The sequence below is a fragment of the Primulina eburnea genome, chromosome 2, assembly GCF_022965805.1.
Source record: "Primulina eburnea isolate SZY01 chromosome 2, ASM2296580v1, whole genome shotgun sequence".
Taxonomy (NCBI): Eukaryota; Viridiplantae; Streptophyta; class Magnoliopsida; order Lamiales; family Gesneriaceae; genus Primulina; species Primulina eburnea.
Genome location: NC_133102.1, coordinates 6565607 through 6593452, shown reverse-complemented (window position 1 = coordinate 6593452; position 27846 = coordinate 6565607). Strand labels below are relative to the sequence as shown.

General features: G+C 33.5%; 3 protein-coding genes across 3 annotated transcripts; 2 read left to right on the top strand and 1 right to left on the bottom strand.

Moving 5' to 3' along the window:
• The first annotated feature begins 1551 nt into the window (after positions 1-1551).
• LOC140822819 (GDSL esterase/lipase At5g62930) lies at positions 1552-11924 on the top strand. Its single transcript, XM_073183715.1, has 6 exons — positions 1552-1703; positions 1796-1873; positions 9654-9794; positions 10364-10440; positions 10991-11155; positions 11609-11924. The coding sequence occupies exons 1-6, from the start codon at positions 1605-1607 to the stop codon at positions 11781-11783; spliced, it is 735 nt and encodes a 244-aa protein (XP_073039816.1). The 5' UTR covers positions 1552-1604; the 3' UTR covers positions 11784-11924.
• Positions 11925-15172: 3248 nt separating this feature from the next.
• On the top strand, positions 15173-16350 carry LOC140824043 (uncharacterized). Its single transcript, XM_073185645.1, has 2 exons — positions 15173-15238; positions 15772-16350. Exons 1-2 carry the CDS (start codon positions 15173-15175, stop codon positions 16348-16350), a joined length of 645 nt encoding a protein of 214 aa, XP_073041746.1.
• A 409-nt stretch (positions 16351-16759) lies between these two features.
• LOC140822818 (phosphoenolpyruvate/phosphate translocator 1, chloroplastic-like) lies at positions 16760-21042 on the bottom strand. Its single transcript, XM_073183714.1, has 9 exons — positions 20495-21042; positions 19513-19635; positions 19257-19409; positions 18756-18841; positions 18562-18646; positions 18319-18438; positions 18095-18163; positions 17205-17334; positions 16760-17109 (listed from the first exon to the last, which is right to left on the bottom strand). The coding sequence occupies exons 1-9, from the start codon at positions 20852-20854 to the stop codon at positions 17033-17035; spliced, it is 1203 nt and encodes a 400-aa protein (XP_073039815.1). The 5' UTR covers positions 20855-21042; the 3' UTR covers positions 16760-17032.
• Positions 21043-27846: the final 6804 nt, after the last annotated feature.

Here is a 27846-nt window from a genome sequence, read left to right as displayed (position 1 = left end):
TAACATGAGTTGTTAAAAGATTATCTGTCATTACTTTTTAAGTCCTCAATTTTTACTTAGAGTGCAACCATTTACTTTTTTATATTATGTTATTTTATGCATATGAAAACTTATGATTCTTTTTAAATATGAAAACTTATGATAAACTTTGAAAAAGAATTGTCCTGCATGACACAATTAGTAGCTTTACACCATAGCATTTAGTTCGTGAGACGAGATAATAGAAAATCTATAATATGGAGATCGGAAATCTCACATACATACACTTTTTGTGTAACATAATAAATGAACGACATATGTTGTTTCTCATATTTATAAAATTGTAAGGCATAAAAAACAAATCAAGTCAATTATATTTTCAGACTACACCACTGCCAAAACTTTTTCTCACCTGTCTGGATTAGAAAATTTGTAGCATGAATTAAAAAATAAATCTGAGTACGAAAGCTTGTTTGTAAAATGAGAAATTGGGCAACATTAAAAAAAAAAAAAGAAATAAGAAAATTTGAGAAATGGTCATATTGGAGAAGAATAGATAGAGATTTTGACGGTGCAATTTGAAGTAGTGGAAAGATTATTTTTTTTTTAAGAAAAACCATTAATTTTTTTAAAAAAGATCTTACAATTTTTATATTGGGCTCACATTTTACAGCATGTGGCGATCGGGCCAGAGTATTGCATTGTAAATGGGCTAACTGAAGATTGAAAGTCCAATGTAACACGTATTCTTGTATTCATAGATCTCACGGATATTTTCTTTGACACAAATATTTTACATAATAATTAATAAAAATAGTATATAATATAACAGTACTGCGCTCTTACTATAGAGTATATTAAATCTAATATGTGTGATTAATTATTGTATCGTACGAGCCAAAGCTCGTCTCGACCAAAGTTTGACCGAGTTCATTTCAGTAGTTTTAGTTGTTCGAGTGATTTCTTGACGAGTTCAAGCTTTGACGATTTAGTTTGAGTACAAATTTAACCTGAATTTTCTTAAATATATATTATACACACACACACACACACTACTTTTTACAATTTAAAGGGATTTTTTTGATAAATAATATTAAATTCGAATAAAGCTCGGGCTAAAAAAACTGGTTGTTGTATATTAGAAGTTATCAACTATTTGCTATAACATTTATTTAAAGAAAGATTCAATATTAATGTTTTACATTTGTTTTCTTGATAAGTTTTGGATTAATTTAAATATTTCACAATGTAGTTTTTCGATTGCTCTACCAATTAAATATTGTTTTTTATATGAAAAACTGAACCAAATTAAAAAAAAAAATCAATAAATGTGTGTAACTATAAGTAAGGATGTCAAAACGAGTTAATAGAGTGGATGGGTATGTCTTTTGGTGGATTCAAAATATATCGACTCAATATATCTCTTTTAGATGACGGGACGGACCAACACGATGAGATTAACTAATTTTATATGTAAATTGGTGGGTCGAAACAGATCGCTATTTTATATGCCGTGGACCGGGACTCGGCCCATTTTGACACGACTGTGCAAAATAATGATTTTTTTTTTTTTTAATGTTGTCGGCAACTGGAGAGCGCACTGACTATTGGCGTAGGCAAACAGAATGAGGCCCCAGGTGGTGTTGTTTGGAGACTCGCTGACACAGCGATCTTTTGAATCAGGGGGTTGGGGTGCAGCTCTTGCTAACATTTATTCAAGAAAGGTGGTTTCTTTCTCTGAATCTTCAAAGATTTTCATCTGGGCGATCTATTTGTGTATATTTTTATTTGGGTATGCAAATAAATCTATTTGCAGGTTGATGTAGTTCTTCGTGGGTATGGTGGATATAACACTAGGTGGGCTCTGTTCTTGTTGCATCACCTTTTCCCTTTGGTAATCGACATTCTTGACGTTTAAGTAATGTTCATCTGGTGTTTGTTTTTTTGCTTGTGTTGATGCCGGTTATTGTTTGATGGGTGTTCTTGGCTGGCATTTGTTTATTACCGTTGTTTATATTGTGATTTGTTCCCTTCGAAGGAATTTGGTTCAAGTATTCTTTTCCAATAGAGTTTGATTGTACCTTTTCTTTTAGTACAATTTGCGGGATCCTATAAGTGATAAGTTGATGTGGATTGTTTGCACTTTCACTTTGGCCCATAATAGAATGCATTGGAATGTGCAAAGATTAAGATGAACAAGAAATTATTTTATTTAATCTCACATCGATTTCATGATCAGCTGCGCACTTGTAAATTTGAGCGTTCCCCTCCTGACGAACTATCCTTTTGATTTCTACTTTCCACTTGAACTTCTATCCTGATCTTCTCGATTTTGTTGATTTCGACACAGCAAAACTATTGAGACATTGTCAACAATACACTGAATTCTGATAGGTGAATTGAAGCCATCTGAACTAGGCCCATTTACTGAATTAATTTTTGTGTTTTGAATTCGTTTTTAGTACTTATAAGTTATATCTTGACATTCGTCATTGTCCAAGGTAAGATTTCCTTCTGTGAGGAGTTCCATTTGCGATGACATGATAAAGGGAATACTTAAATTGTGGTGAAATTAGGTTATTGGTCACTAGCTTTCTTATTATGTTAGGTTATAAATTCAAGAGGTGTTCCATACCTTTTAGTATTCAGTACATGCAACATGCACTTTAATCCAGCTTCTCAAAGGTGATTGAATGCCGTCCAGAATGAGCGCTGCGGACGTCGGCTTCTCAAGAGGTCGGCAACATTACAAATGTCTCACATCAAATATGAAAACTATTAAAGAATAGCTTATAAACCCATGAGGTAATACCACCTATCAGACAAGTCTTTTGGGATGTTACGCTTCTTGAGTATATAAACTAACATATTATTATTTTTTTTTTGATAGAAAACTAGAATATTATATATTAATAATGTTTTGGTTTACAATTGATCGCGGATAAGAAATCCGCTTTCAACTAACTCCATCATCTTCATATTCTAAACTGTAAGACCTTCAAAACTAATGACCCGACCTAACAAACTTCCAATCTCTAACTACATCTGTTACACATAAATGACTGAATTTTTGCACGCTCGTCGTCCATATTGCAATTCTGAATTTTACTTTGTCCCATACATGATCGACCGACTCTTGTTCATCTTCAAATATTCTTCTATTTCTTTCCAACCATAAGGACCAAAAAACCCCATGAATAATGATCTGCCAGAATTCCTTCAGTGATGCTGGCAGTGGGCATTCGGAGTCAGCATCTAATAGATCTTTAGCCTGGTTCGGAAATGCCCATTGAACTCCCATTTCTCTTTGAACTTTGATCCATATACACCGAGCGAAAGAGCAATGTATTAGGATGTGGTCCTGGTTTTCTTCCTCCTGTCGACATAAGCTGCACCATTGAGGCCGTAGAGCACAACTCCTCCATCTTTTTTGTACCATGTCACATGTCGGCAGCTTCCCCAAAGCGACGATCCACGAGAAAATCTTAACCTTTTGTGGTACATTTACTTTCCAGATATATTTGAAGTGATTGAAATGTGGAAATTCAGAATTGTTGAAGAAAGAGCTGTAAAAAGACTTGACAGAGAACACCCCCGACGAATCCCCCAACCAAACTCTAGAATCCCCCAAACCTAAATTCAATCTAACTCCTTGTAAGACTCCTAACAGAATGACGAACTCTCTTAACTCCTCGTCGTTTAAATCTCTCCTAAACCTAATATCCCAAATCAATGTAGAAGAACCCCCCGTATTAAAGACCTGAAAGAAATGACTGATCGTTTTATTATTTGTGATAGAAATACGAAATAATAAAGGAAATCTGACCATAAATGACTCCCCTCCCTCCCATTTATCCTCCCCAAATCTAATGCAATTACCCTGATTTGGCACCCCTCTAATTAGTTGGTGAAAAGACTCGTAAAACCGAGAGATACACTTCCACGGACTTTTGAATGTCGTATTCTCCGCCAACCCCAGATCCCACCCATTTTCATGCAAACCGTACTTGCTTTTGATAATCTTTGTCCACAACGTTCCCCTCTCTATCAAACATCTCCACCACCACTTTCCTAGTAGTGCCTTGTTTCTGAGACTGATATTCCCCAATCCCAAACCTCCTTTTTCCTTTGGTTTACACACCTGTTTCCAACCTACCACATGACAATGTTTATCGCCTTCGTCACCATCCCACAAAAAATTCCTCATTAACTTTTCCAATTTTGCTGCCACATTTTTCGGTACTTTGAATAGGGACATAAAATAAGATGGCAAGGCGCAAAGGACGGACTTAATCAAAATGAGACGCCCACCTCTAGATAGATAGGCTTTCTTCCAGCTGGCCAATTTCTTCGACATTTTTGAGATAACAGGATCCCAAAACTCCATCTTTGAAGGATTCCCTCCCAACGGTAAGCCTAAATACCTGATCGGCCAAGACCCTTTTAATCCCCCAAAAGTAGCAGCCATCTCATCCACTTCCTCATCCGGGTAATTCAATCCGAGCACAACACTCTTTCCCATATTTATCTTCAGTCCAGATTTAATTGAAAAACTTTTGAGAATGTTTACAATGACCATCAAGTCCAGCTGTGAGCTTGCGAAGAAAAGAACATCATCTGCGAACTGTAAGTGTGAGATTTGCAGCTTATCCTTTCCAATTTCGAACCCCTTAAACTCATTAGCTTCCCTTGCCTTATCCACCATTCTTCCCAACACATCTACAACAATATTGAAAAGAAATGGTGATAGTGGATCCCCTTGTCGTAGCCCTCTTTCCCCTTTAATTTTCCCACAAGTTCTCCCTTTGACAAATATCGAGAAAGAGACCGTAGATACACATCCCCTAATCCACCTCCTCCATCTCTCCCCGAATCCCTTTTTAAGTAATGCCAACTCTAAAAATTGCCAGTCGACATGGTCATATGCTTTTTCTAGATCAACCTTAAGCACCCATCCCTTTTTCCGCTTTTGACGATATTCTTCCACCATCTCATTCGCGATAAGACAACAATCAAGTATCTGTCGTCTTTTGATAAATGCACATTGGTTTTCGGCTATGGTGTTATTCAAAACCCTTCTCAATCTATTAACCAGAACCTTGGACAGAATTTTATACAAGCTTGTTACCAAGCTAATAGGTCGGAAATCCTTAATCTTTCGCGCATCTTGCTTCTTAGGAATGAGACATATGTAAGTCTCATTAGTGATTCCATTCACGATCCCAGATTCATAAAATTCCGTGAACACCTTTGACACATCCTCCCGAAGTGTATCCCAATTTTGTTGGAAAAATGCCAAGGTGAATCCATCCGGACCTGGGGCTTTTGTTCCATCACATTCAAACACTGCCTTTTTAATTTCTTCCTCGTCAAACTGTTTTTCCAGTATCTCTGCCTCATCTCTGTCGATCGGTGCCCAATCCATGCCTTCTAAACCCATCCCCGTCTCTCCTGATCTTCCCCTTTCCCTATCTTCCTTCGAGAACAATTTCTTGTAGAAATTTATAATTTCAAGCTCAATTTCTTTTTCTTCGGTGATACATCTGCCATCATCCGCTTCCACACTTTCAATCAACGCTTTGTTCCTTCGATTATTTAATATAGCATGGAAAAATTTTGTGTTTTGGTCCCCTTGTTGTAACCAATTAATTTTCGCTTTTTGGCTTCGAATCTGGAAATTTGTGAATGTTGCTTGTTCCATTTCACATTTTACCACTCTTCTCTCATCATTCAATGCCTCTGTCCAAAGACCAGCCGATTCAAGACCCTCCAGTTCCTTGATTCTGTTGCTCAATTCATGTATTCTAACCCTTACATCTCCGAAAACTGCCTTATTCCATTCTGTTACCTCTCTTTTGACTATTTTCAGCTTCTGCATGAATCTGTAGCCATCCCACCCCTGAGCACCCTCTTTGTTCCACCAAATCCTTACTAAATCTTTGAATTTTCGATGTGCAAGCCATGCATTTTCAAATCTAAATGGTGCTGGTCCCCATCTCAGCTTAGTTGTATCTAGCAAGACTGGGCAATGATCCGATGTGAGTCTTGGGAGCACCGTTTGTCTGTAATTTGGAAATAACTTCCTCCATCCGTCTGTAAATAAAAATCTGTCCAACCGACTGCAGATTGGGATTACTCTAAAATTTGACCACGTGAATTTTGCATTTAGCAATGGTGGATCAAAAAGCTCCAACTCGTTTATCAAAGCATCAAAGCAGGACATGCTTGTAGTCATCGAATTACTGTTTAGTTTTTCTCCCAAATTCCTCACCACATTGAAATCTCCTCCTAGACACCAACATTCACCACATATTACTCTCAAGCCCGCTATTTCATCCCAAAACAATTCTCTGGACCTTGGCTTAACAGGCCCGTAAATAGCGGAAAACCACCAACTTATGTCATTGGAATTAGAAATCTTGATCGAAACCGAAAACTCCCCAATCAGATTGCTGAGGACTTTGACTATTCTTGGATCCCACATGACAAGAACTCCCCCCGATCTACCCGCCGATGGCAAACAAACCCAATCGACAAATCTTGATTTCCAAACACTTGCCACAAATTTAGTATCTATCTTTTCACGTTTTGTTTCCAAAAGAATCACAATGTCCGGTCTTTCCTTTTGAATTACTTCCCGTATTAGTTGTCTTCTCCTAACCGCCCCCCCCTCCTCTGATATTCCAAGCGCAAATCTTCATCTAAAACAATTTGGACCCTTCGAAGTGGAACCTCTTTCATAACTAATTCCGCATTGAAGTCTATACATTTCCCTCTTCAAACGACCCTTCTGCTGCATTTCTCTTTCTCCTACATTTTCATCTATCCCAACCCCTGCCCCTTGTTGTTGTAGAAAGTCCTTAACCTCCCCCTCCTTCGGTGTTTGTGTATCTCTGGTATTACTAGACTTTTCATCAACATTACCTACCCCACTCCCTATAAGACCACTAGACTTACCCAAAGAAATGGAAGGAGATGATAGAATTGCATTTAACGATACGTAATGATATGGAAAGAAAGATTGATTACCGTTAAGTATCTGTCCCATTTCAGGTTTCATATTTTCTCGTGGATCATCGTTTAAATTGCTCTTTGTATGCGTTGGAGTTGAGAACAAAACCTCCAAATCAGCAGCATCATCTTCAACCTGTTCAGGTTCTTCTGAACTGAAATATCCCACACTTTCTGAGTCGATAGAATCAAACTCTCCTTCTAGCAAATCATCGTGTGAATTATCAAACTCAATGTCCTCCATGTCTTCCTTCTCATTCGCTTCTTCTTTGCTGCACAGGTACTTGGCATGAATATTTTGAGTAACACTTTCCGGTACTATCTGTGACTCAGATCTCTCAACCTCTTCTGGATGGCTTCTTCGGCGATAAGTTTTCCAGAACTGCTGAGGTTTGTTGTTGTTGAAACCGATACCCGGCCGCTTGTCACAATTCTCAGAGTTTTTGCTTTCCATGGATCCAATAGAAGAGCTTTTAAACTTGGTTACATCTTTAGGATCTATATTCCTTAGAATTTTCAGCACCTTTCCTGCCTTCATTGATTCGGATATCCTCGTGGATGTTTTTTGTGATTCTTGTGGAGAATTTTCCCTCTGATTTGCTTCTGAAATGCCCCTCCTGCTCTCCGGCCCACGTACCTTTGTTGGTGCCGCATCAATCTTTTCTTGTAAATGTAGGACCTCGAATTTTGTGTTCCCCATGTTGTTTTTATTATCCCCATCTTCAAACCTTGCTAAAGTATTGTAAATATTATTGTTTCCCCAACCTGCCAATATCTTCTTGCCATTTACGACTACTTGAGCGTAAGTCTGCTTTTCATATTCTTCGTAACCTTTAGAATCGAATGTTTCCACCCGGATTCTAATCTCTGTAAGTCTTCCTTCCAATGGTATGCTCATCTTTGTTTGAATAAAACCACCTTCAGTTCCTTTGACCTTAATCCTCGCTGCTCCCAGCATCCTGAAATGAAGAGTATCGGGGCTGATGGCCAACAATCCCCCACAAAGATCCCCAATAATTTTAAAATTAGTAGGTGACCATAGTTCCCAAGGTAGTTCTCGTATCCATATCCAACTATTGCAGCAGCTTTCAACGGAGTCCGATGTATTAATTCCTGTGGACCATCTCTCAAATTCCAAAGACACTCGTGAATCAAAATATCCTTTCTTTAAGTTTACGTAGAAGGTATACTGTTCCGCACTCGAGGGCCACCATAGAGCTTTGTCAGCTTGAAATGGAAATAGCTTAATATTTGATGTCGTTGATTTCCGGAGCACTTCTTCGATTAACTTCCACGAAGAAGTTGCTCTGCCTCTGGTAACGATAATAGCCTCCTTCCAATTCTTCTTAACTTGATTCTTGTTATTGACATCAGACTCTGGTTTAAGATCTTCTCTGCTTTGCCTCTCCTCCAAACACTTCTTCTGTTGATTCATTCCCGACATTGGATGTTTTTTGCCGTAAATAGTTCCTTTCTGAACGAATTGCCTGTGATAATCTCCTGATATCAGCTTGTCCAGTGCCTTTGATAATTTAATCCACCCGATTGCTTCTTCTCCACTTGGTACTATAGTAGTGAGCTTTTTCCCCAGCTTATTGAACTTAGACAGTTCAATAAAACTTCCACGTTTATTGTTGAACCTATGTATCGTGAAAACCGCATTCCTACCTGAATCTGCGAAAAGACAAGGCTGCTTGATTTAAGTGAATAAATTCTCTGAAGGTGAGAGTAATCCACCTAGCCTCGTCGCGATTAAAGTCCAGCATATAGCAAGCATTTCTAGTTCTTTCGGACCACCATATAGATCTGCCGTCGGAGCTCGTTCTCAACGTGAACGTTTTAAAATCGATCTTGACTGTCTCATCCCTATTAATGGATCGAGAAGTGAGGAAACCGTCCCTGAATTTTGTAAACTTATTTGCAAACATGACGACCCACCAGCTTACGACTCAAACCGGAAGAAAAAAGGCGAATTTTGAAAACTGGGTATTTCGAAATTTTGGAATTTTGATTTTTTGAAAAAGGAAAAAAGAAGGTGGACCCGCCGACGGCCGCCGACCGGCGCCGGCGACGGTGGAGAATGAAAAGGAGAAACTCAGAGGTTTAAGAATCTGGGTTGATTAAACTAACATATTATTTAATTTCTAGTGATTAGAAGAAAACTGTTTTGATGATTAGTAGTTAACTAATTTTATACTTTTGGTTAAGTAGGCCTTCCATTATGATATTACTTTCATATCACACTCTGTTAATGCTGCCACAAAGAAGCTAAATGAAATAAAAAACTATTAACTTATATCTGCTGTCTTCAACTGATTCATCTGGGAAACAAGGAGTGTGATCTCGTGTTCTTTAGTTTTTGAGAGTTTTCATTGAGAACCTTGCCTGTAGGCTATATCTGCAAGTGGTGCTGGCCCATTGAACTGGATTTTTCCATTTTTGTCTGCTCAGTTCTACTGCAAAAAGTATGTGTATTAATGTGTTTATCATATTAACAAAGATTAGATTATGAGACACCCCGGAGGAAATAAGTAACTTCGTTGGTTCTCTCATGATCACGTCAAATGTGTGATGCTGATGATATGCTAAAACTCAGTAGGGGACCCATTTTTTTATCTTCTTATTTTTAATGAATTTTTCTGATGCTTTAACATCTTATGCAGGGATCTGCAACACCTCCTATGGCTGTTACCATATTTTTCGGGGCAAATGATGCTGCCCTATTAGGAGGCACTGGTGAAAAGCAGCATGTGCCCATGGAAGAGTACAAGGAAAATCTTAGAAAAATGGTTCAACATATTAAGGTTTTATTCTCCACTTTCGTCTGTGCTCAATATTCTTTACTTATGTAGAGAGAACATCCTAATTGGAATCTTTTGCAGGTGATTGTGAGCAAAATAATACCATATATGTCCTATTATTCATCCAAAGGGAGCACAAGTTTCTCCAAATATTTTTTAAGATAATTATCATTATTGAGAAATATCTTTGAAGAAGTTTTATGCAATTGAAAGGACTTGTCTTGTATAACTTTTCCCTCGCTTAATTAGCAAAGTGAAAAATTCGCGACTCTTCACATTTCTTTCATCATTTATTTCAATAATTTTCTTGAAACTGATTAATATTTTACTCTGTAAAATATGCTGTCTATTCTGGTCTATCAGAGAAAAGCTAAATCCTTGGCGATCTTTAGTTTGTATAGTAAACTGTTTACAGGAATAACTGATCATGTAGAAATTCACATTATATGCTTTTAACCTGGTGTACATAATTAAATATTGATAATAAAAGAATTCAAGCTACAAGTTTTAGTTGTCCAAACACATACTATATCAGCAGTAGCATCACGATTCGGTTTTAATGATAACTGCAGATTTGGTCTCCCAGGACACTTGTTGTGATCGTATCTCCACCTCCCATTTATTTAGAAGGGCGTAGAGAGTTTGCAAGGTATCAAATATTTTTATTTAGCATCTTTCCACAGTCCTTTTCAGCTGCGTGAAAATTGTGAATTGTAAGATTTGCAAATATCCCTTGAGCGGATTATTTTTCTTAATGTTTGTTACAGAGGCTAGAAAGTGGAATCTATAAATTATGGTACTTATAACGCAACATTCACTTTTTATTAATCCAACCTCATAAAATCAAATTTCCAAGAACGAGTTTTAACTTCTTACTGGCTTGGGCCCAGCAGCCGAGGATGGATCACTTCGTTTTTGTTGAAGTAGTCAGATTTTACTTCGCCTTTAAGTTTTGTTTCATGAAATTGTGTAAATAGAATCTCGAGGCATGATTTGGACCTTAAACTTCCTCTTTATTATAAGAGCTATAGTCCTTGCATAGTGTTTGTTCTGTTATTTACTAACTTGCTCGGGCTTTTAGGGGAAAATGGCCGTTTTCTTTATTTTATTTAGAAAAGGAGTAATGAGTTGTATCCGAGGACATCTTGGCTGTGTAGTGCGTAGTTGGAATTAAAATTTATGTTCTATAACTTGAGCAGGTCTTTGTACGGTGACAAGGCATCAAACATGCCTGATAGGACGAATGAAGTGACAGGAGCATATGCTGAACAATGTGTTGGTTTAGCCAAAGAACTCGGTATCCCTTCGATTAATTTATGGTCCAAGATGCAGGAAACCGTGGGTTGGCAGGAAAAATTCTTAAGGTTTGTTCATCTAAGTCCTATATAACATGAGTCTGATACTAGGACACATACTAGTAAAATCGAGCCCAAATGTTACTCACTTAAGTTTAGCTTTTGTAGTGCTGGACTCCAGCTCGACTACCTGTCTAATTACTTGAGGACTTGAATTGTTATATTCGAACTCCAGTCACGCGAATATTTAGGCAATTGATCTCAAAAGGGTTGAAACTTTTTTAATAGCTTGAATTGGCTCAACTGTTACTTGATGGTTCTTGAATCTTTCTGAATTAAGTAATTTGTCAAATAATTTATAATGCAATATAATCATGTAACATCTGAGCATCTCGACGATCACTTGATTTTTAATTACATATGCTTGATTTGGATCAAGAAGCTCAGGTCTTGGCTTGGTGCACTTACAATGATGATCTCAGATCAAAACATTGTGGAAGTAATACCCATGTTTTTTTACAGTGACGGCTTACACCTTACGCCTGAAGGAAACAGTATTGTTTTCCAGGAAGTTAATAAAGTTTTCGAAGAGGCCGGATTCTCGGCCCTGTCGTATGATTTCCCCCCTCATGCAGAGATTGACGGAAAGAATCCTGAGAAAACTTTCCTCACCAACGCTATGGGGTGCAATATATAGTTCATTTGTTAAAGCCTTAAAGCCAACTTCTTTTCAGCATATGCCTTGGATTTGTTGTGTCCTGTCTTGTATTCATGCTGAGATTATACATTTGGTATATAATTAACTTTTTTTATTTTTGATTCATAATTTTCTTTGTTATTATTGTTTTTTTTCCCAAATTTACTTTCAGGTAGAGTTTGGATATGGAAATTGACAAATTGTAGCTTGAAGAACACTAAATAAGTCCGGTTTTTTTAAAACATTTTTATTAAAAAAACAATAGTGGAAAAACATTTGTATAAATATTTGGAAATGTTTTCTGTTTTTATTTTAAATAAAAGTTAAAGCAAAAGTCCCATTTTTTTTTCTAGTTTTTATAAAAATGTATTTAGTCTATTGACTTATCCAATCAAGTGACTCTACAAATATACAACACAGATTATCTTAAGTTAAAATGTTATATAGAATAATAGAAATTTCCTGATTATTTTAAATTTATTTTGAAAATTTAAAATTCTATAATTTCCAACTTTTGGGTCGTCGGTCTCCATGACAATTATTTGTGTAAAAGGATGTTACTCTATGAATGTTTTTTTTTTTTTTTCATATTTCAATATCATCATATCATATTAGTTTTTTTATATATTTTTGGAATTTGACATATATTTTGTAAAACAACGAACTAACATTTGAACATATAATATGGAGAGAAATATTTAAGTGTAGCATATAACAATCCTACAAAAATTATGGTAATATTTATGAGATAAATGACAAAATTAATAAATCTTAAACCAATTTCGGAATTAAAACACTTTGAATACCAATTAAGCAATTCTGAATTTAATGTCATTAGTAAGCAAAGATAATTTTTACGGTTACCACCTTTAATTTGTCAGCATTTCTTTGCTTCTAATTAATGTTGGGGGGAATCACTAATCACCACATTCAAAATTCAACAATTTTTAGTATCTAATTTTTAACATGTATTTACATGTTTCAAGAATAGTGGCCCATCATACATTTGGGCGATGTTCCCCTTCGAATAAATTTTTTTTTATTGAAAAAGAATTATACGTATAAGAGAAGTTAAATAATAAATTTAATAGGTACACAAAAACTAGAAAGACCTTGTATTTATACCACTAATTAATTGATTTAATTAAAGGTTTTAAAGTTCTTAATGAACAATTTCCTTACAAATTATATTGATTTTTTTTAAAGTCAAATTATATTGATTAAGAAGATAATATTCACAAAATTAAAAGAATAAAACCATATTTTTAGAACATTTACTTATATAATATTAAAAATTGTAGGAGACGATTATTCTACTTCCACATTGTTGTCTTAATGCAACTTAATTACATTTAGTGGTCAATTAATAAATTCTACTCTATCTTTATCTTTGTATTTCGTTTACTTGATAAGCATACATACATACAGATACTATATATATATATATATATATATATATATATATATATATATATATATATATATATATATAATTTTCTTAAATAAATAATAATCTTTTAAATTACGATAAAGATAAACTGCTCGTCTAAAAATATTTGAAGTAAAACAATTATAAACAAAGTTTGCAAAAAGATAAACGTCTAAACAACGTAAACAATCTCGTGAAAATCATAGTATTTGAATCAACTTACATAAAATTCTTAAAACATAGGCGGTCCTCGGGTTTAGCCTCCTGCACAGATCGAGCCGGCTCATTGGTCCCCACTCTTCGTCTCCTCATACTCATTCTCACCTGCATCGATCAAGTCTAGTGAGTCTAAAAACTTAACATATATAAACTAGAAATAATAAGTAGTATATAATAAAACCACATGCATTTTAAGTAGAGCTTACATACTGAAACTTGAACGTAATAACATAAACATAAACATAGACGTGTCATCATCGTAAACTTTTCATAAACATACTTGCATCATACATACTTAAACATGCATAAACTTCTTCATTTTACGTAAAGATATGTTTTAAAGCAAGTGAGTCATACATAAATGTGTCTGATCAGAATAAACCACAGTACTGGGCTGGTAGAGAAAATCCACTACCACATACATGAGATCCCCGGTCATGTTTTACCGGATGGATTGGTCACTGGTCATGCTTTACCACTTTCCAATCCTGATCTAAACCCGGTCATGCTTTATCGGGGTGGAGAGGTCACCGGTCACGTTCACCGACTTCCAAACCCGTTCACTCGAGACTTGACCTCATTTAATTGTCGTACTAAACCATGACATCAAACCCCAAAACAATCTCTATATGAAGTGAGAACTTTTCCCAAACATGAACTACATAAACCTTAAAATAGTGGTTTAAAACTCATGGTTTAAACCACTATTTTAAGGTTCATGTAATATATATATATCACCAACTGTACTCATTTTTGTGTTCATCTAATGGTGAAAACTAGGTGAGCAATATGTTGAAGTAAATCAAAATATATAAATTTCTTTGACTAAAGTCAATCCCCAGCGTCAGATCAACCACCGACTCAATGGTCAAGATGAATTTATGACAACATTAAATGCCCACTTTGTTCCTAAATAAATACATAAATTCGATGGAATTCCGACAAAGATTTGGCATTCTTCTTCATCCCTTCAAGTGCTCGTCAATGGAGTCCGTGTCAACGTGTGGAAATGACCATGATGACCCTTTACCAATTTGTTCATCGAACAATATTATTGACTTGAAACTTGAAATGTCAGGCCAAGATTTTTGCATGGAGAATTTCCCGTCCTCAGCATCAAGGAGTTACCTCCAAGACTTCAACCATCTCGATCATTTTTCTGTGAATTTATCGCCGTTTGAACCGTATATGGGGATCCGGATGGATGATGGTTTCAATCATTTTGATCCTTTTTTCCACTATTCTTCTTCTGATTTCGTGTTATATAAGAATGATCACGAAAACTGTAGAACTAGTACTGTTGCAGCGACCGGTTTGTTTCTGAATTTTTTGAATAAGAAGTATACACCAATGGAGGTCGAAACATCCATAATCTGTCAAGATCATAAGCCATTATCCTTTGTTTTTCATGATGATCAGAATTCACGTATTTCCACTGGCAATGCAACCGTAAGTGACAAAAAAGATGCTATTAAAAGAAGCGAAAAAGTGCGAACTCGGGATAGTGACATCAACGAGAGTGAACCAACATCGGCTAAAAACTCGGGCAGAGGCCGGAAGAAGACCAAATCAGCCAAGGGCAATGGACCACTGAAGAAGACGAGTAAGAAACGAGTAAACAAACTCGATCCCAGAAACTTACAGAAACGTGATAATTCTTTTTTAAGCTAAGGTCTGAATTATTTGTTATGTGATTGTGCAGACTTTTGATCCAATTGGTGGAGAAATATGGAGTTAGGAAATGGTCACAAATAGCGCAAATGCTCAAGGGGAGAATAGGCATAACCACTTGAGGCCTGATATCAAAGTTGGATTCCATTATTCCTCATTCTTTTAAAATTACTTTTTTCTTAAAAAATATATATTCTATATTAATCAGGCTCTGATATATAATCTAATTCAAAAAATTCTATTCTACATTCCATAGTTTTCGGCTTCATATCATTTCAAACGAAAGAAAGATCATATTATATCATCAATGTATAAATTAAAACAGTCATTTCTCTTTTAATGAAAAATAAGAATAATATCCATGTAGTTATCCTTTTTCTTTTTATGTATTTTAGAGAATCAAGATTGGCTCCCCAATTTCATAATAGTGATAAGGATTCGTGAATATTGAGATTCATCTACATGCTTTTTAATTAAGCTTGTTTTCTCGTAAATTTTGCTCGTGTAGTCTTCAGGCAAAGGTATGCAGTCTCTATGTATCTGTGGTGTACATAGCTTTTTTTCAAGATTTTACGTAAAGAAATGGATTTGTATTATCGCTCTAAATATAAAATCAATTTATACATTAATAGAATAATTAATATATTTTTTGCAATTGCTTACATCCAGAAGGACATATGGACAGAGGAGGAAGATAGAATTTTAATTGAGGCCCATGCAGAAGCAGGTAATAAATGGGCAGAAATCACCAAAAAACTACCCGGGAGGACTGAGAATTCGATCAAGAATCATTGGAATGCAACTAAAAGAAGACAGTTTTCGAGACGAAAATGCAAGACAAAATGGCCCAAACCAATTTCCCTCCTCCAAAACTATATCAAAAGCCTTAATTTCGAGAAAGAGAGCAGTAGCAGATCAAGAAACACTGCACAAACCGATCATAAGGAAGGCCTGAATGTTTCTTCATCACGGAAGTTGGAAACTCAAACAGAGTTATGCCCAGTTGGTCAGATGGTGCCTGAATATGATTTTGATGAGATCCCAGAGTTCAGTTTTGATGATGATCATGACTTAATTGACGATAGAGGTATGGAGTCGTTTATTGGTGATATACAGAGAGGTCATCTCTCAGAAATTGATGATGATCTGTGTTTTGATGTGGAGTTGTCATTTGATCTGCATAGTGGAGCGAAGGAGGTTGGTTTTTTTGACGACAGGGATATAGAGTTGATGGAATTGATATCTTGAAAGCTAAAATTTCCAAGGGAAAAAATCTTGACAGAATGCACCATAATTCAGCGTATAGCATTTGGGAACCTGAAAATGAATTGACCCAGTTAGATTATAGAACTTGGTTTAATGGGACTATGTTCGTTTTTCCTATTTCCAAAATTTGAATTAGTGAATCCTTTGGCGCACCTCGGTTTTGGCATGTATTTATATGGGTTTCATTTCCTTATGAATATAAAATCACCATGGGAGTTGAAGACAGACTCAAACCATGTTAGAAAAAGTACATGATAGAAGGGAGTCAAGCCTGACCTTCATATCAAAGAGTTCAGATTGTCACCGAATCTTATTACCGTCAACTTACGAAACTCACCTGGAATCTCAAGAAAAAATCTTGCAGGATTCAACAGTATCAACAATCTGTAAATCATTTGTATGCAAATATATTCTCGGATGTGGGTAAGAAGTAGCGAACTTTTTCGATCATTATTGTCTAGTAATTTAAGTTAAATCAACAATCACAACAATCATTATGGATTTCCAGTAAAGAATCAAGTCATACACATAAATGGGGAAATAAACATAAACCGAATAGAGGAAAATGCAATGTACTAACACAAGAGTAAGTGATCACATTAATTGCATCTAAATCTAAACCCCCAACATTACCAGGACATCAAAATTTGGTAACATGAGGCCTTCAGGCAGTTTTTGCCTTCGGCTTAATTCCCTTCACTCTCGAGTATAGGAACACTCCAGCAAGTGCTATTCCGGTACCTGCACCCAAAAATATGAAGGGTTGAGATTTATTTTGGATTCATCATCTTCTGCGATTACAAAGAATTATGAATTTATGAAAAATAAAGCTGTACCGATGGAATTAAGAGGTGAAACAGCTGTGTGGAAGAAGAGAACAGAGCTCACAATCACCACCACACGCTTGACACAGTTCCCCACAGAGTGGGTTACTGGAGATACACGTTGCAATATCATGTAAGAAACCTGCACAACCAGATCTTATCAGCATTTTCCTCGTATCAACCAATCATTTATCTTTAAATTTAGTATAATAACATCATAAATTAGGAGTAAAGGAGATCTTAAGCTCTAGAAATGAAAAACATGCAGAATTATGGCATCTTTTCAAGATAATGTGTTTATCCACCATGTGAATTTTGAAAATATTACCGACTGTTAACAAAAGATGGTAAGTCGCCCCATATTCTAGCATGCAAATCAATCCATTCAAACTAATTGGCATACTTTATTTTATTATTTTCAGCTCATAAAAAAACAGAATGATCCATGCACACAGTCCTAATTGTGATGAAAAAAATATTGCATGGTCCATCACCAAGAAGAAGAAAAATCATTGGGCAAGCAAAGAACTTAACTGTACGTTTAGTTTGTGTTCCATATCTTCAGTAGAAACATTTTTTGATGCGCAACTCTCAGGCTGAACTTGTTAACACTTTGAACTATGGCTATAATTTATTAATTAAATAAAGAGCAGATTTGTTCGTAATATCCATTACCAAGATTTTTATGGTTCCTTCAATTCAAAGTTTGCAATTTTTTATGTGAAGCGAGTTTATTAAAGAAAATAAATGCTGGTTTGAAGATTACTAGAATGCAACTCCGCTCGCACATGCCTGAAAATTTTATTGAGTGCTTAATTTGGAAGGGTACCCTGCTAAGCAAATTGTCCACATGAAACTAAGCAACGGGTTTACACAATGAAAGAAAACTCTCCAGTGCTAACCTGCTGATATGCATGGAAGCACAGAGCTGCCAGAATCGACCTAATGCATATTTCTTTCACATCCAACCCCTGTTGACAAACGAAATAAAGTAAAAAAGAAATCTCCAATAGAAACTATTCAAGTCATATAAAGCTTTAAACCAAAAGAAGAAAGATGCTCTTTTAGAAAAACAGGCAGAATAAAATATGTTAAGAAGCTTTTACTTCTTACTAAATTCACTTACAGCTGCCTGAATGTAAGAAGGCATAAACTTGATTCCTTCCGTGAAGATAGTAGGAAGCACCATCAAAAAGAATGACATAATAGTAATGACTGCAAAAAGAGAAATGTTGTCCAAGGATTCCTGTATCAAGAGAAATTGAAGCTAAAGCACCATTTCACAAAATTTATCAGTAGAATAAGCTAATTATTTCTTCTACTGTCTAAATATCATGTACACAAAGTATTATTTGATTTCCAAATATACCTCTTTCTTAACCATAAACTTTTTGCTAAGAACATTGCGAGACTGGTTTGTCAAGTTTGAGGCCATTGCACTCCAAAAGCCAGCCCTTCAAAGCAAAGATGGCAAAAACTCCATAATATGATCCTGATAAAATTTTGATACCAGACTGATTCATGAAAGCAATTGATTGACAGCATTGAGTCATGGTTCTTTACCAGTTAAAAGAGACCTCGGTCATTGATGCCAAACCAACTCCACCAACAACTGGTATAAGTGAGAAAACTACCCATACTGTAGGAAACTGTAAAAAGCGGTGCCAATTAAGGAAACATTCAGTTAAATTGAAAGCATGCTTATATTCGAAAAGATTTGAGTTTTCAGTCAATGGATTAACATGTATACTTAGCAAGTACAAGACAGGTTACGAGGAGAAAAGTTCGGAAAAAAGTTATTTTTCTCTTCTGCCAGGTTACCAAGCTATTTAATGAATCACAAAAATGTGCTGCAAGTGAAAGAAAAAAATGTCTTCTTAACAATGCAATATTAAGTATCAAGTGTAAAGTACAGATTATTTTTAAGACATGTAGAAGCGGGATGATTGATGCTTGTTTAAACAGACAACTGCTTTACATGTCATAAAGTTGCAAACTTTTGAATCACCATACAAAAAGCTTGTAACCACAAAAATAAATAAAAAAAATAACTGAATCCTGCACCTCCCCCAGAAACATTGCAGAGAGAATAACTGAGAAGAATGGCTCCATAGCTTTAACTGTGTGAGTGAATGAGACAGCTACTTTTCCAAGACTCATGTTAGTGAAGACATTTCCCAGCGTATGCGCCACTGCGAGAGGAAGAATGGCAGCAAGCTGCAATTGATTGGTGGATACAATATTATAATCCATCTCTGCTATCACTGTACTTAATGAGGAAAACGCAGAACATGTATTCTTGAACGGTTCATTAAAGTACCTGAGCACCACTGATTTTAGGCCGCTTGTAAATATTCAAGGTCCACATCAAAATGACAATTACAGTCCCAACAGCAAATTGAAATAGTGAGACCGTCACTGGGTAAGGATAAACTTTGAGAACCTGATATAAACAAGCTTCATCATAATATATCAATGCTTAATGATTATCACGTATTGCACGGTGGATAAGGTAAAACTGGAAATTTAAACATGCAATTATTAAGAAAGCAATGATGATTCCGCACAAATTCCATGCCACAAGATAATCTGATGATAGTTTTTTTCCAAATTCGCTTTCATCCATGTATCTTCTCATGAATGGCACATCAAAATCAAAATTTGAAACAATAAGAACTTCAGTCCCAAGTAAAGCAGCTGATACAAACAGCAACAAGAACTTCAATTCCAAAAAGAGCAGCTGATATTTAATATGCAAGGGAAAAGAAGCGTGAGTTAGTTATTTTGTCTCTTACGTTCTCAGTCCAGCGAGAAGATGAAACGGAATTTCATGTTCCAGTGCATTTTCTTTCATTTGATAGGATTCGTTGGGCACTCTCAAACTCTACTTTAGAAAACTTTAAGCATGAAAGAATAGACATGAATAAAATGTTTGCAGAACATATTTTAAATAAAATATTCGGAAGCAATATACCCTTTTGCATCATATATTCAGCTAATAGTTTTCAAAAGTGCTATTGACATGCTTCCGATACTTCAACAACATCATGGATCCAAACAGCGAGTGGATGTACGATGAGAAAACTAAAATCGTGCAACTTTTTCAACACAAAACAGAAATTTTAAGCATACAACCACTAAATCAGAATTTCAATAACAAAATCGCTCCCCATATTAGAAAAAGGCATCCCACAAAGCAAATTCCAAAAAATATATCGCAGACAGTTATCTCTGCGACCTACAAATTGCATAACGCTGCCCGATCTAAAGAAACTGAAAAGGAGATGTAAACAACTAACTACCTGCTTGTTGTAGATGTTGAAGTAGATGTTAAACAAGTACCAAAATCCGAACAAAATCCCGAGCACCAAAATATCAGCGCTCTTTGATTTCGGGCTTTCAGCTGCTTCCCCACTTTCCACAGTAGCCCGAACCGGAACAACATCTGATCGAGTCACTGGATTCTGACTGGGAACCCACCCACTTCGACTCAGCGAGCAGGAGATATGCGCCGAAGGACCAGACGAAAACATAGATGCGGATACGCTCGTGAGACGGCGGCGTTTAGAGTACAGAGCGAGATGCATGGGATTGAATCCATTGTTGCGGGGATCATTGGAGAGAGAACTGGCGGGGGAGAAGGAAATCGCGGCACTTTGCATGTTTCCGGATCAAGGCAGGATTTGGTGGAGGAAGGAGTTAGTGTACATATGGCGGGGGTTGGGAGGGTAGGTGGTGGTGGGGTACGCCGGAAGCTCCGTCGATCGAAGAGGCTAGCGATGTGTGCAGACCGCTAGAGTAGTTTCACACACAGTATATTCTATTCTCATTTCAGGGGGGCGGTTCGAGATTCTTTTCATTCGTGACCTGGAACGACATGAATTTGTCCTAATAAATCGACTACATTCGTTGTCGTTTTCAATTGATTGATACATTCGAAATTTGATAGCCACCCATATTTGTTTAAACAACTTGTTAACCTATACTTAGTGTTATGTTGTGGGTGTGATATGAGTCGATACAGTATGTATTTAAAGTCAAAAATATTATTTTGACATAAAAAATAATATTTTTTATCGGACAAATCGAATAAAAGATTCGTCGCAAAATTAGACACTGAGATAACATTATAAATTTTTTTGTGATTTTGTCATAGTGTAGCTCATATGTGCATATGATATTTTAATTGTTATATTTAGTAATTATGTAAGATATTGTTTGAAGTTGTACATTATTAATCAATTGATAATTTATCTTATCTAATTTCATGTTTATTTGGTCATATTATTTCTACATATACTAAATATGTATATTACATTAATCAATTCATTAAATTTAAATTACGATATTATCATTTATAAATAATATTATTCATATGTTATTAATTATTAAAAAGTCAAAATGATAATTTATCATATTATCTCAAATTTAATTAATCAACCTAAACAAACTATTATTTATCAATCAAACCAAATACTATATCACTATTTTTTTCATTTCTTTTATAAATATATTGGATTAATTATTTATCTTATCTTTAACTTCAAATGATGTCTATATTTATATACAAACACACACACACACACATATATATGTGTATATATATATATTATATATATATATATATATATATATATATATATATATATATATTGTGTTGTTAGAGTAACTATATAAATTAACCACATTATGTTTCAAATGATTTCTAATTGTTTCATTTTATGCTTTAACATAGAGGATATTATATGTTAATTTTGTCGGGCACGAACCGTGTGTTTACGAATGTTGGGACGAAATACATACTAAAGTAAAAAAATCAGTGGTGCTAATTTGATTTCATGATTTTTAATTAATATAATTTAAATATATACAAAAAATTAATATAACAATACAATTCGTTATTAATATATGTAAAATGGTGTAAGATCTGAAGTAAATAGATTGGAGATGAATGTTGTATTTGGTGCAGAAAGCACACTATTTTAGTGTAAAATTTGCACCAAAATAGATTTTATAGCTGGAGATGACCTTACATCAAGTGCAAGTTGTGCAACTCGCAGGTAGTTCAACACAAAATCTTAATATATCCAACAAAATTATGAATTTGAATGATTTTGTGTTAGAATTATTGAAAGAGAACTGCAAGCATGCATCAGAGATTGGCAAGCCGAGGAGATAAGATAGCAAGTGGAGTAGATAAAATAAGTGGAGTCGTTTTGAGATTTTTGGGGCGAGATTGACACATGTTATGTAAATTGACTTAATGACTAACTTGAACAAAATTTGTAAATATTTAAAACTAAATTGGGAACTCCGAAACATTTGGGGCGAAATCGAGAAAGAGGCCAAACATCTAAGATTGAACTGTATATCATCACTTTATCAAAAGTTATAGCTGGTGTTTCCCATCAAAAACAATTATTGCAAACAACAATCAATCTCTCGACAATTGTACTGCTTGTAATTAATAGGATTGAACCCATGACATTGACTATAATACAACTGTAAAACCGAACACTTGTTTATTTGTCAAAAGCTATAGTTGGTAGTAAATGTGCAACTCAAATATTTTAAACTGTACAGTAGCTCATGCACCACGTTTCGATTGCTCTATATTACAAGGATAATTATTGCACTCAATAAATTGAGTCTTTCTTCAATTAATTAAAACCATTATATTGACGTAAGGAATCAACTCAAACAAATTTTTGAAACGTTTAGAACTAAACTGAGAATGCCAAAACATTTGAAACCGAACTTAAAAACGGGTCAAACATATTAGAGTGAACCGGATCTTTCCCAACTATCATATCATAATTTAGAGGGCAAAAGGTTTTGATAGTGATATATGTATTTAGTAATTCACGTCATTTACTTTACGTTAAAAGTAAAACTTTACGGTAAAAAATAAAAATCTCAAACTCATAAAATATAATTAAGTTTATAAATTTTCTCAACTCAATTGTGTTTTATTTCACAAATTGAGAGACCTATTTATAGAATTTTCTTCAAAAATAATCAAAAAATAAATATATCATCATACATTAATTTTCAATATTTACAACTCTTATTTTAAACATTCAATAATTTCAACTCTTATTTTCAACACTTTAAAAGCTTATTGTGAGGAATAATTGTTATAGCAGAATTATTGTTTCGAGATTCTATATAATTTCATTTAAGTGAGATCCATAGACTTTGTCCATCATTTAATTATTTTTGTATTTCGCTTAATTTTATTTGAATGAAAAAATATCATTAGCTTCAAATAATTAATCTCTCTCTCATTTTGACATAATTAATGAAGAATAGATCTCTTGTGATATAGTCTCACGAATCTTTATCTATGTGATGAGTCAAACTTACCGATATTCACAATAATAAGTAATACTCTTAGAATAAAAAGTAATCATTTTTAATGAATGACCTAAATAAGATATCCGTCTCACAAAATACGACCCGTGAGATCGTCTCACGCAAGTTTTTAACGAACTCTTATTGTCGATTTGACACCCCAATTGCATCTATTTCTAAAGAATGTAGTAGACGATAAATTTACATCTATTTAATGAAAGAACACTTGTTATGTAAAATATGGACCTTTTTTTAATTGGAGCAGGTGAAAATGGCTAATGAATTTTAAGCTAGGTAATTGTAATTTATTTGGTTGGGATAAGGAACCAATAGTTGAACTGATATTGTTTTTCCAATTTTTTTTTCTAATTCTTTTTGTATTATTTGTAGGATGGGACATTAATATATTTGATTGATTTACATGAGTTGCAAGATAATGCAGTTATTAAGAGATTGATTGTTGAGAATCAATATTTTCTTAGTTAGGAAATCAATCAAATTAAACACGAGGTTTTAAGTACTTTTAATATTTAAAATATTTGAGTTATATCATTACTACTGTCACCTGCTATATATAATTTTTAGTAAAATAGCAAATGATTTATCCAAACCAAAATATAAATAGTCGAATTACTTATTCATTATTACGAGGTGCAACATATAACACCAAAAGTTGTGGCATTTTATGGACCTAACATATGTCACATATCTCGCGACATAATATTAAAGATCCAAACCCTGTATTTTCGGAGGAAGAGCATGAAGCTTACACTGTAACGACGGTCGAGGTGTCTACAAACAAAGCATAGTTCCTATACGATGAGCTCCCGTAAAAGTATAATAGATTTGCGATTATATTTTACTCAACATAAACATTTATTACATCTCAACCATATATGCTTTATATAACTTCAACGAAAACTATTAAATTGCTTCACAAAAATATTATAATTTTTTCAAAGTAGAATAGTTAAAGCTGCATGATTAATCTGTTCCATAAAAAAACAAGAAGAAAAATAAAAATAAAAAATAAAATAAATAAACAACCGCAGAGGTGCTTATCGCATGTCAAGCTGCTTTACCATGTTTGTTCTAAGTTGCTTGTTTTCATGATACATATTATTTTTTTTTCTCTTAATTTGTTAAATAATTAAGAGAGAAGAAAATCAATCCAAATGTTTAAATATTTCACTCAATTCTATGTAATTAATATTTTTTTTTTATAAAAAGCATTTTAGACCAAATTAAAATAATATTCTATTATCTATTTAGAGAGTATTTTCAATCACTAAAAAAAATTTATTCTTGCCTTTTTACTTTTTAATATCAATTTTATGTGTTTCTTGAATCAATATTATGCTCGTTTTTATATAATTAATTGGAATCCAGAGATTGTTCTAAAAAATGATTATAATAAGAAGTTAGTTTTAGAATCACTTATGTATCAAACAATTTATACTTATGTTTTACAAGTTTTCATTTCTTTTTTCAAACATTACCCACATCACTGTAAACACTCTCGTAACAGTTTACACACGAACGTAACACACACATATATACATACATACATATATATAGGGGCGGAGCCACCCTTGGGTTAGGGTAGGCACAAGCCCCAACTAACTTTTTTTAAAAAAAATTAGTATTTTTAAATTTTAAACTTTTTTCAACCCATATTAAAAATAGAACAAATTTTTTATCATTTTTATTTTAAACTTTTTTAGTTTCATGTTTAAAAATTAAAAATAAAATAACTCCCACAAATCATAATTCATTAATGTGTATTTGTTAGTTTATTTTCATATATTATGAAATTATGCAAATTTGAGATAAAAATTTAACGACTCTAAAATTATAGAATATTTAGTTGTGATTATTCGAGTTGTAATAATATTGTTTTATGATGTATATGAATTTTGGAGTTTGATATTTTACCCTAAAAATTTATTGTTGTAGATTTTTGGAATAATAATCAATTGGCTGAAATGTTTGATGATTATTGATGTGTAATTATTATGGAGCTTGTTTTGTGATTTTTCTATTTATAATAACTAAAAATTGAATAAGTATGAAATTTGAAAAATAATTTTTTGTTGTAAATTTTTTAAAATATTGAATTTTTCTAGTTAAGCAACTCATGAAATGAAAAATTAAAATTGTCAAGTTATTTTTAAATTAAAAAAAACATATATGAACAAATAACGGATAAACATCAATTACAATCTATGAATGAAAAAAATATCAATTTCAACCAAAATAACAGGACAAGATGAATTAATTTGAAGATTCGGTTCGGTGCTAAGGTGCAATAATTATCCCTACTAGATAAAACGATTGAACCATGATGGTTGGGCTGCTGTATGATTTTAATTAATATTTAAGTTGCACAATTACCACCAGCTATAACTTTTGGTAAAGCGGCAAACATTTGGTCCTACATTCGGTTTATTTCGGTTTAAATTTTTTAAAATCTAAGTTATTTGGATTCGATATCAGTTTTTAATATAAACTATTGGTTAACCTAACAAACTAAGTTTTTATAAATAAAATTAATATTATTAAATTTTCTAATAAAGTTTGTAAGGATATATATATATATTACAATTTTTAATAAAATTTATCAAACAATAGTACTATACTTAATTTTTTTTATTAAATAAAATTTAAATTCATTTAATACAATTTTTATATTGCACTTTTCTTTTTTACTTAAAACATGATTATTTTTTTAAAAAATTTCTAAAATTTCGATTAATTGTGTTACTAACCGAAATAATCGATTTTTTTGATTTGGTTTGTTAGATTTTCGTAGTAAAGTTCGGCTTGTCGGAAAAAAATTTCGGTTAATTCAATTTTAGAAAATTATGTTCGATTTTAACTGAATCTATTACTGTCTAATACATGATGAAGCCAGCATCAGGTACTTATGAATCCTGGTTACGCTTATATATATATATATATATATATATATATATATATATATATATATATATATATATATATATATATATAAGTGTTGATGGAGGGAACAAGAGCTGTGCCACGAAGATTTTTCGTTTGTGATGGGAACGAAATACATGAGAGTTGTTAAATAGCTTTGTTCACATTATTTTTGCCTGAAAATTGCCATCTATGTGTTCTCGTATCACGATTTTTTCCAGCATTCTGGAGATATTGAATTCCTTCATCTCATCTTCTCCAAATTTTATAGTGGAAAAATCGCAATCATCGTGAGCTTCTAAGATGCTTCGAATCGAAGGTGTGTCCTCTCATCTTACTTGTTTATACATTTATGACTTTGAATCTTTACATCCCATACTTGTTTATATATATATATATATATATATTTATATATATATATATATATATTTATATATATATATATATATTATATATATATATCTATGTAAATCCATTTGTTTTTCATGGCTTATCTTTTCAATATTCGAAATCTGATTACATTGCTGTACCTTTGTTGGGAATCAGATTTGTTTTAGAGAACTTTGTCGAACATGAATAATAATTTGGAATTCAACAATTTACAGTAATATTGGAAAATGGGTATATGTTTATGTGCATTTATTCAACTACCAAAATCTATATAACAATTTACAATTAATATTGGAAAATAAATTAATACTTCTTATGACTAAATTTAATAATAGATTAAAATTGCAAAATAAAAAATAAATTCAAGTAATTAATTTTGGACAAACTTCAGTATGGAGCAATTAGATACGATTAAACCTTCAAAATTCATGGTTCTTTGCTCTTGTGCCAGAAATATGCCAAAGATTAATATTCTTTTCACTTCTTGTATTTATACATTGAAAATTTAGTAAAAGAGACCAAATGAAATTATTTAATTCATTTCAAGATAATTAATTCTATATGGGTATAAAATCAGATTTTAAGAGAAAAATTTAGAAAATATTTTAAAATGAGAAACATGAGATAGACAATGCTTATAAGTTTGCTCATGTTATCCACTTTAATTTATTTTGGCTTTAGCAGATATTTCATGAGACAATCTCACGGATAAGTCGATCCGTTCCATATTTGAAATGAAAAGTAATACATTTTAAATAAAAAAAATAATATTATTTCATAGATCAGTTTAAATAAGAAATCTATATCACAAAATTGATTTATAAAACAATCTCACAAGAATTTTTGTGTTTTGACTACGCGACAAGTGGCTGCGAAGGAATATTGGGAGTAAATATGCACAAATTTGTATAGCTTGTTAGATAGGCCAAACGCATATACATATATACCTATATAATAAGGCTTTGCTTAG

Coding starts and splice junctions, on each gene's coding strand:
- LOC140822818 (XM_073183714.1), bottom strand. CDS start 20,854: ATGCAAAGTGCCGCGATTTCCTTCTCCCCCGCCAGTTCTCTCTCCAAT. Junction 19,636..20,494: donor TCAACATCTACAACAAGCAG/GTAGTTAGTTGT, acceptor TGTTTATATCAG/GTTCTCAAAGTTTATCCTTA. Junction 19,410..19,512: donor CTAAAATCAGTGGTGCTCAG/GTACTTTAATGA, acceptor AATCAATTGCAG/CTTGCTGCCATTCTTCCTCT.
- LOC140824043 (XM_073185645.1), top strand. CDS start 15,173: ATGGTCACAAATAGCGCAAATGCTCAAGGGGAGAATAGGCATAACCAC. Junction 15,239..15,771: donor ACTTGAGGCCTGATATCAAA/GTTGGATTCCAT, acceptor GCTTACATCCAG/AAGGACATATGGACAGAGGA.
- LOC140822819 (XM_073183715.1), top strand. CDS start 1,605: ATGAGGCCCCAGGTGGTGTTGTTTGGAGACTCGCTGACACAGCGATCT. Junction 1,874..9,653: donor TGCATCACCTTTTCCCTTTG/GTAATCGACATT, acceptor CATCTTATGCAG/GGATCTGCAACACCTCCTAT. Junction 11,156..11,608: donor TGGCAGGAAAAATTCTTAAG/GTTTGTTCATCT, acceptor GTTTTTTTACAG/TGACGGCTTACACCTTACGC.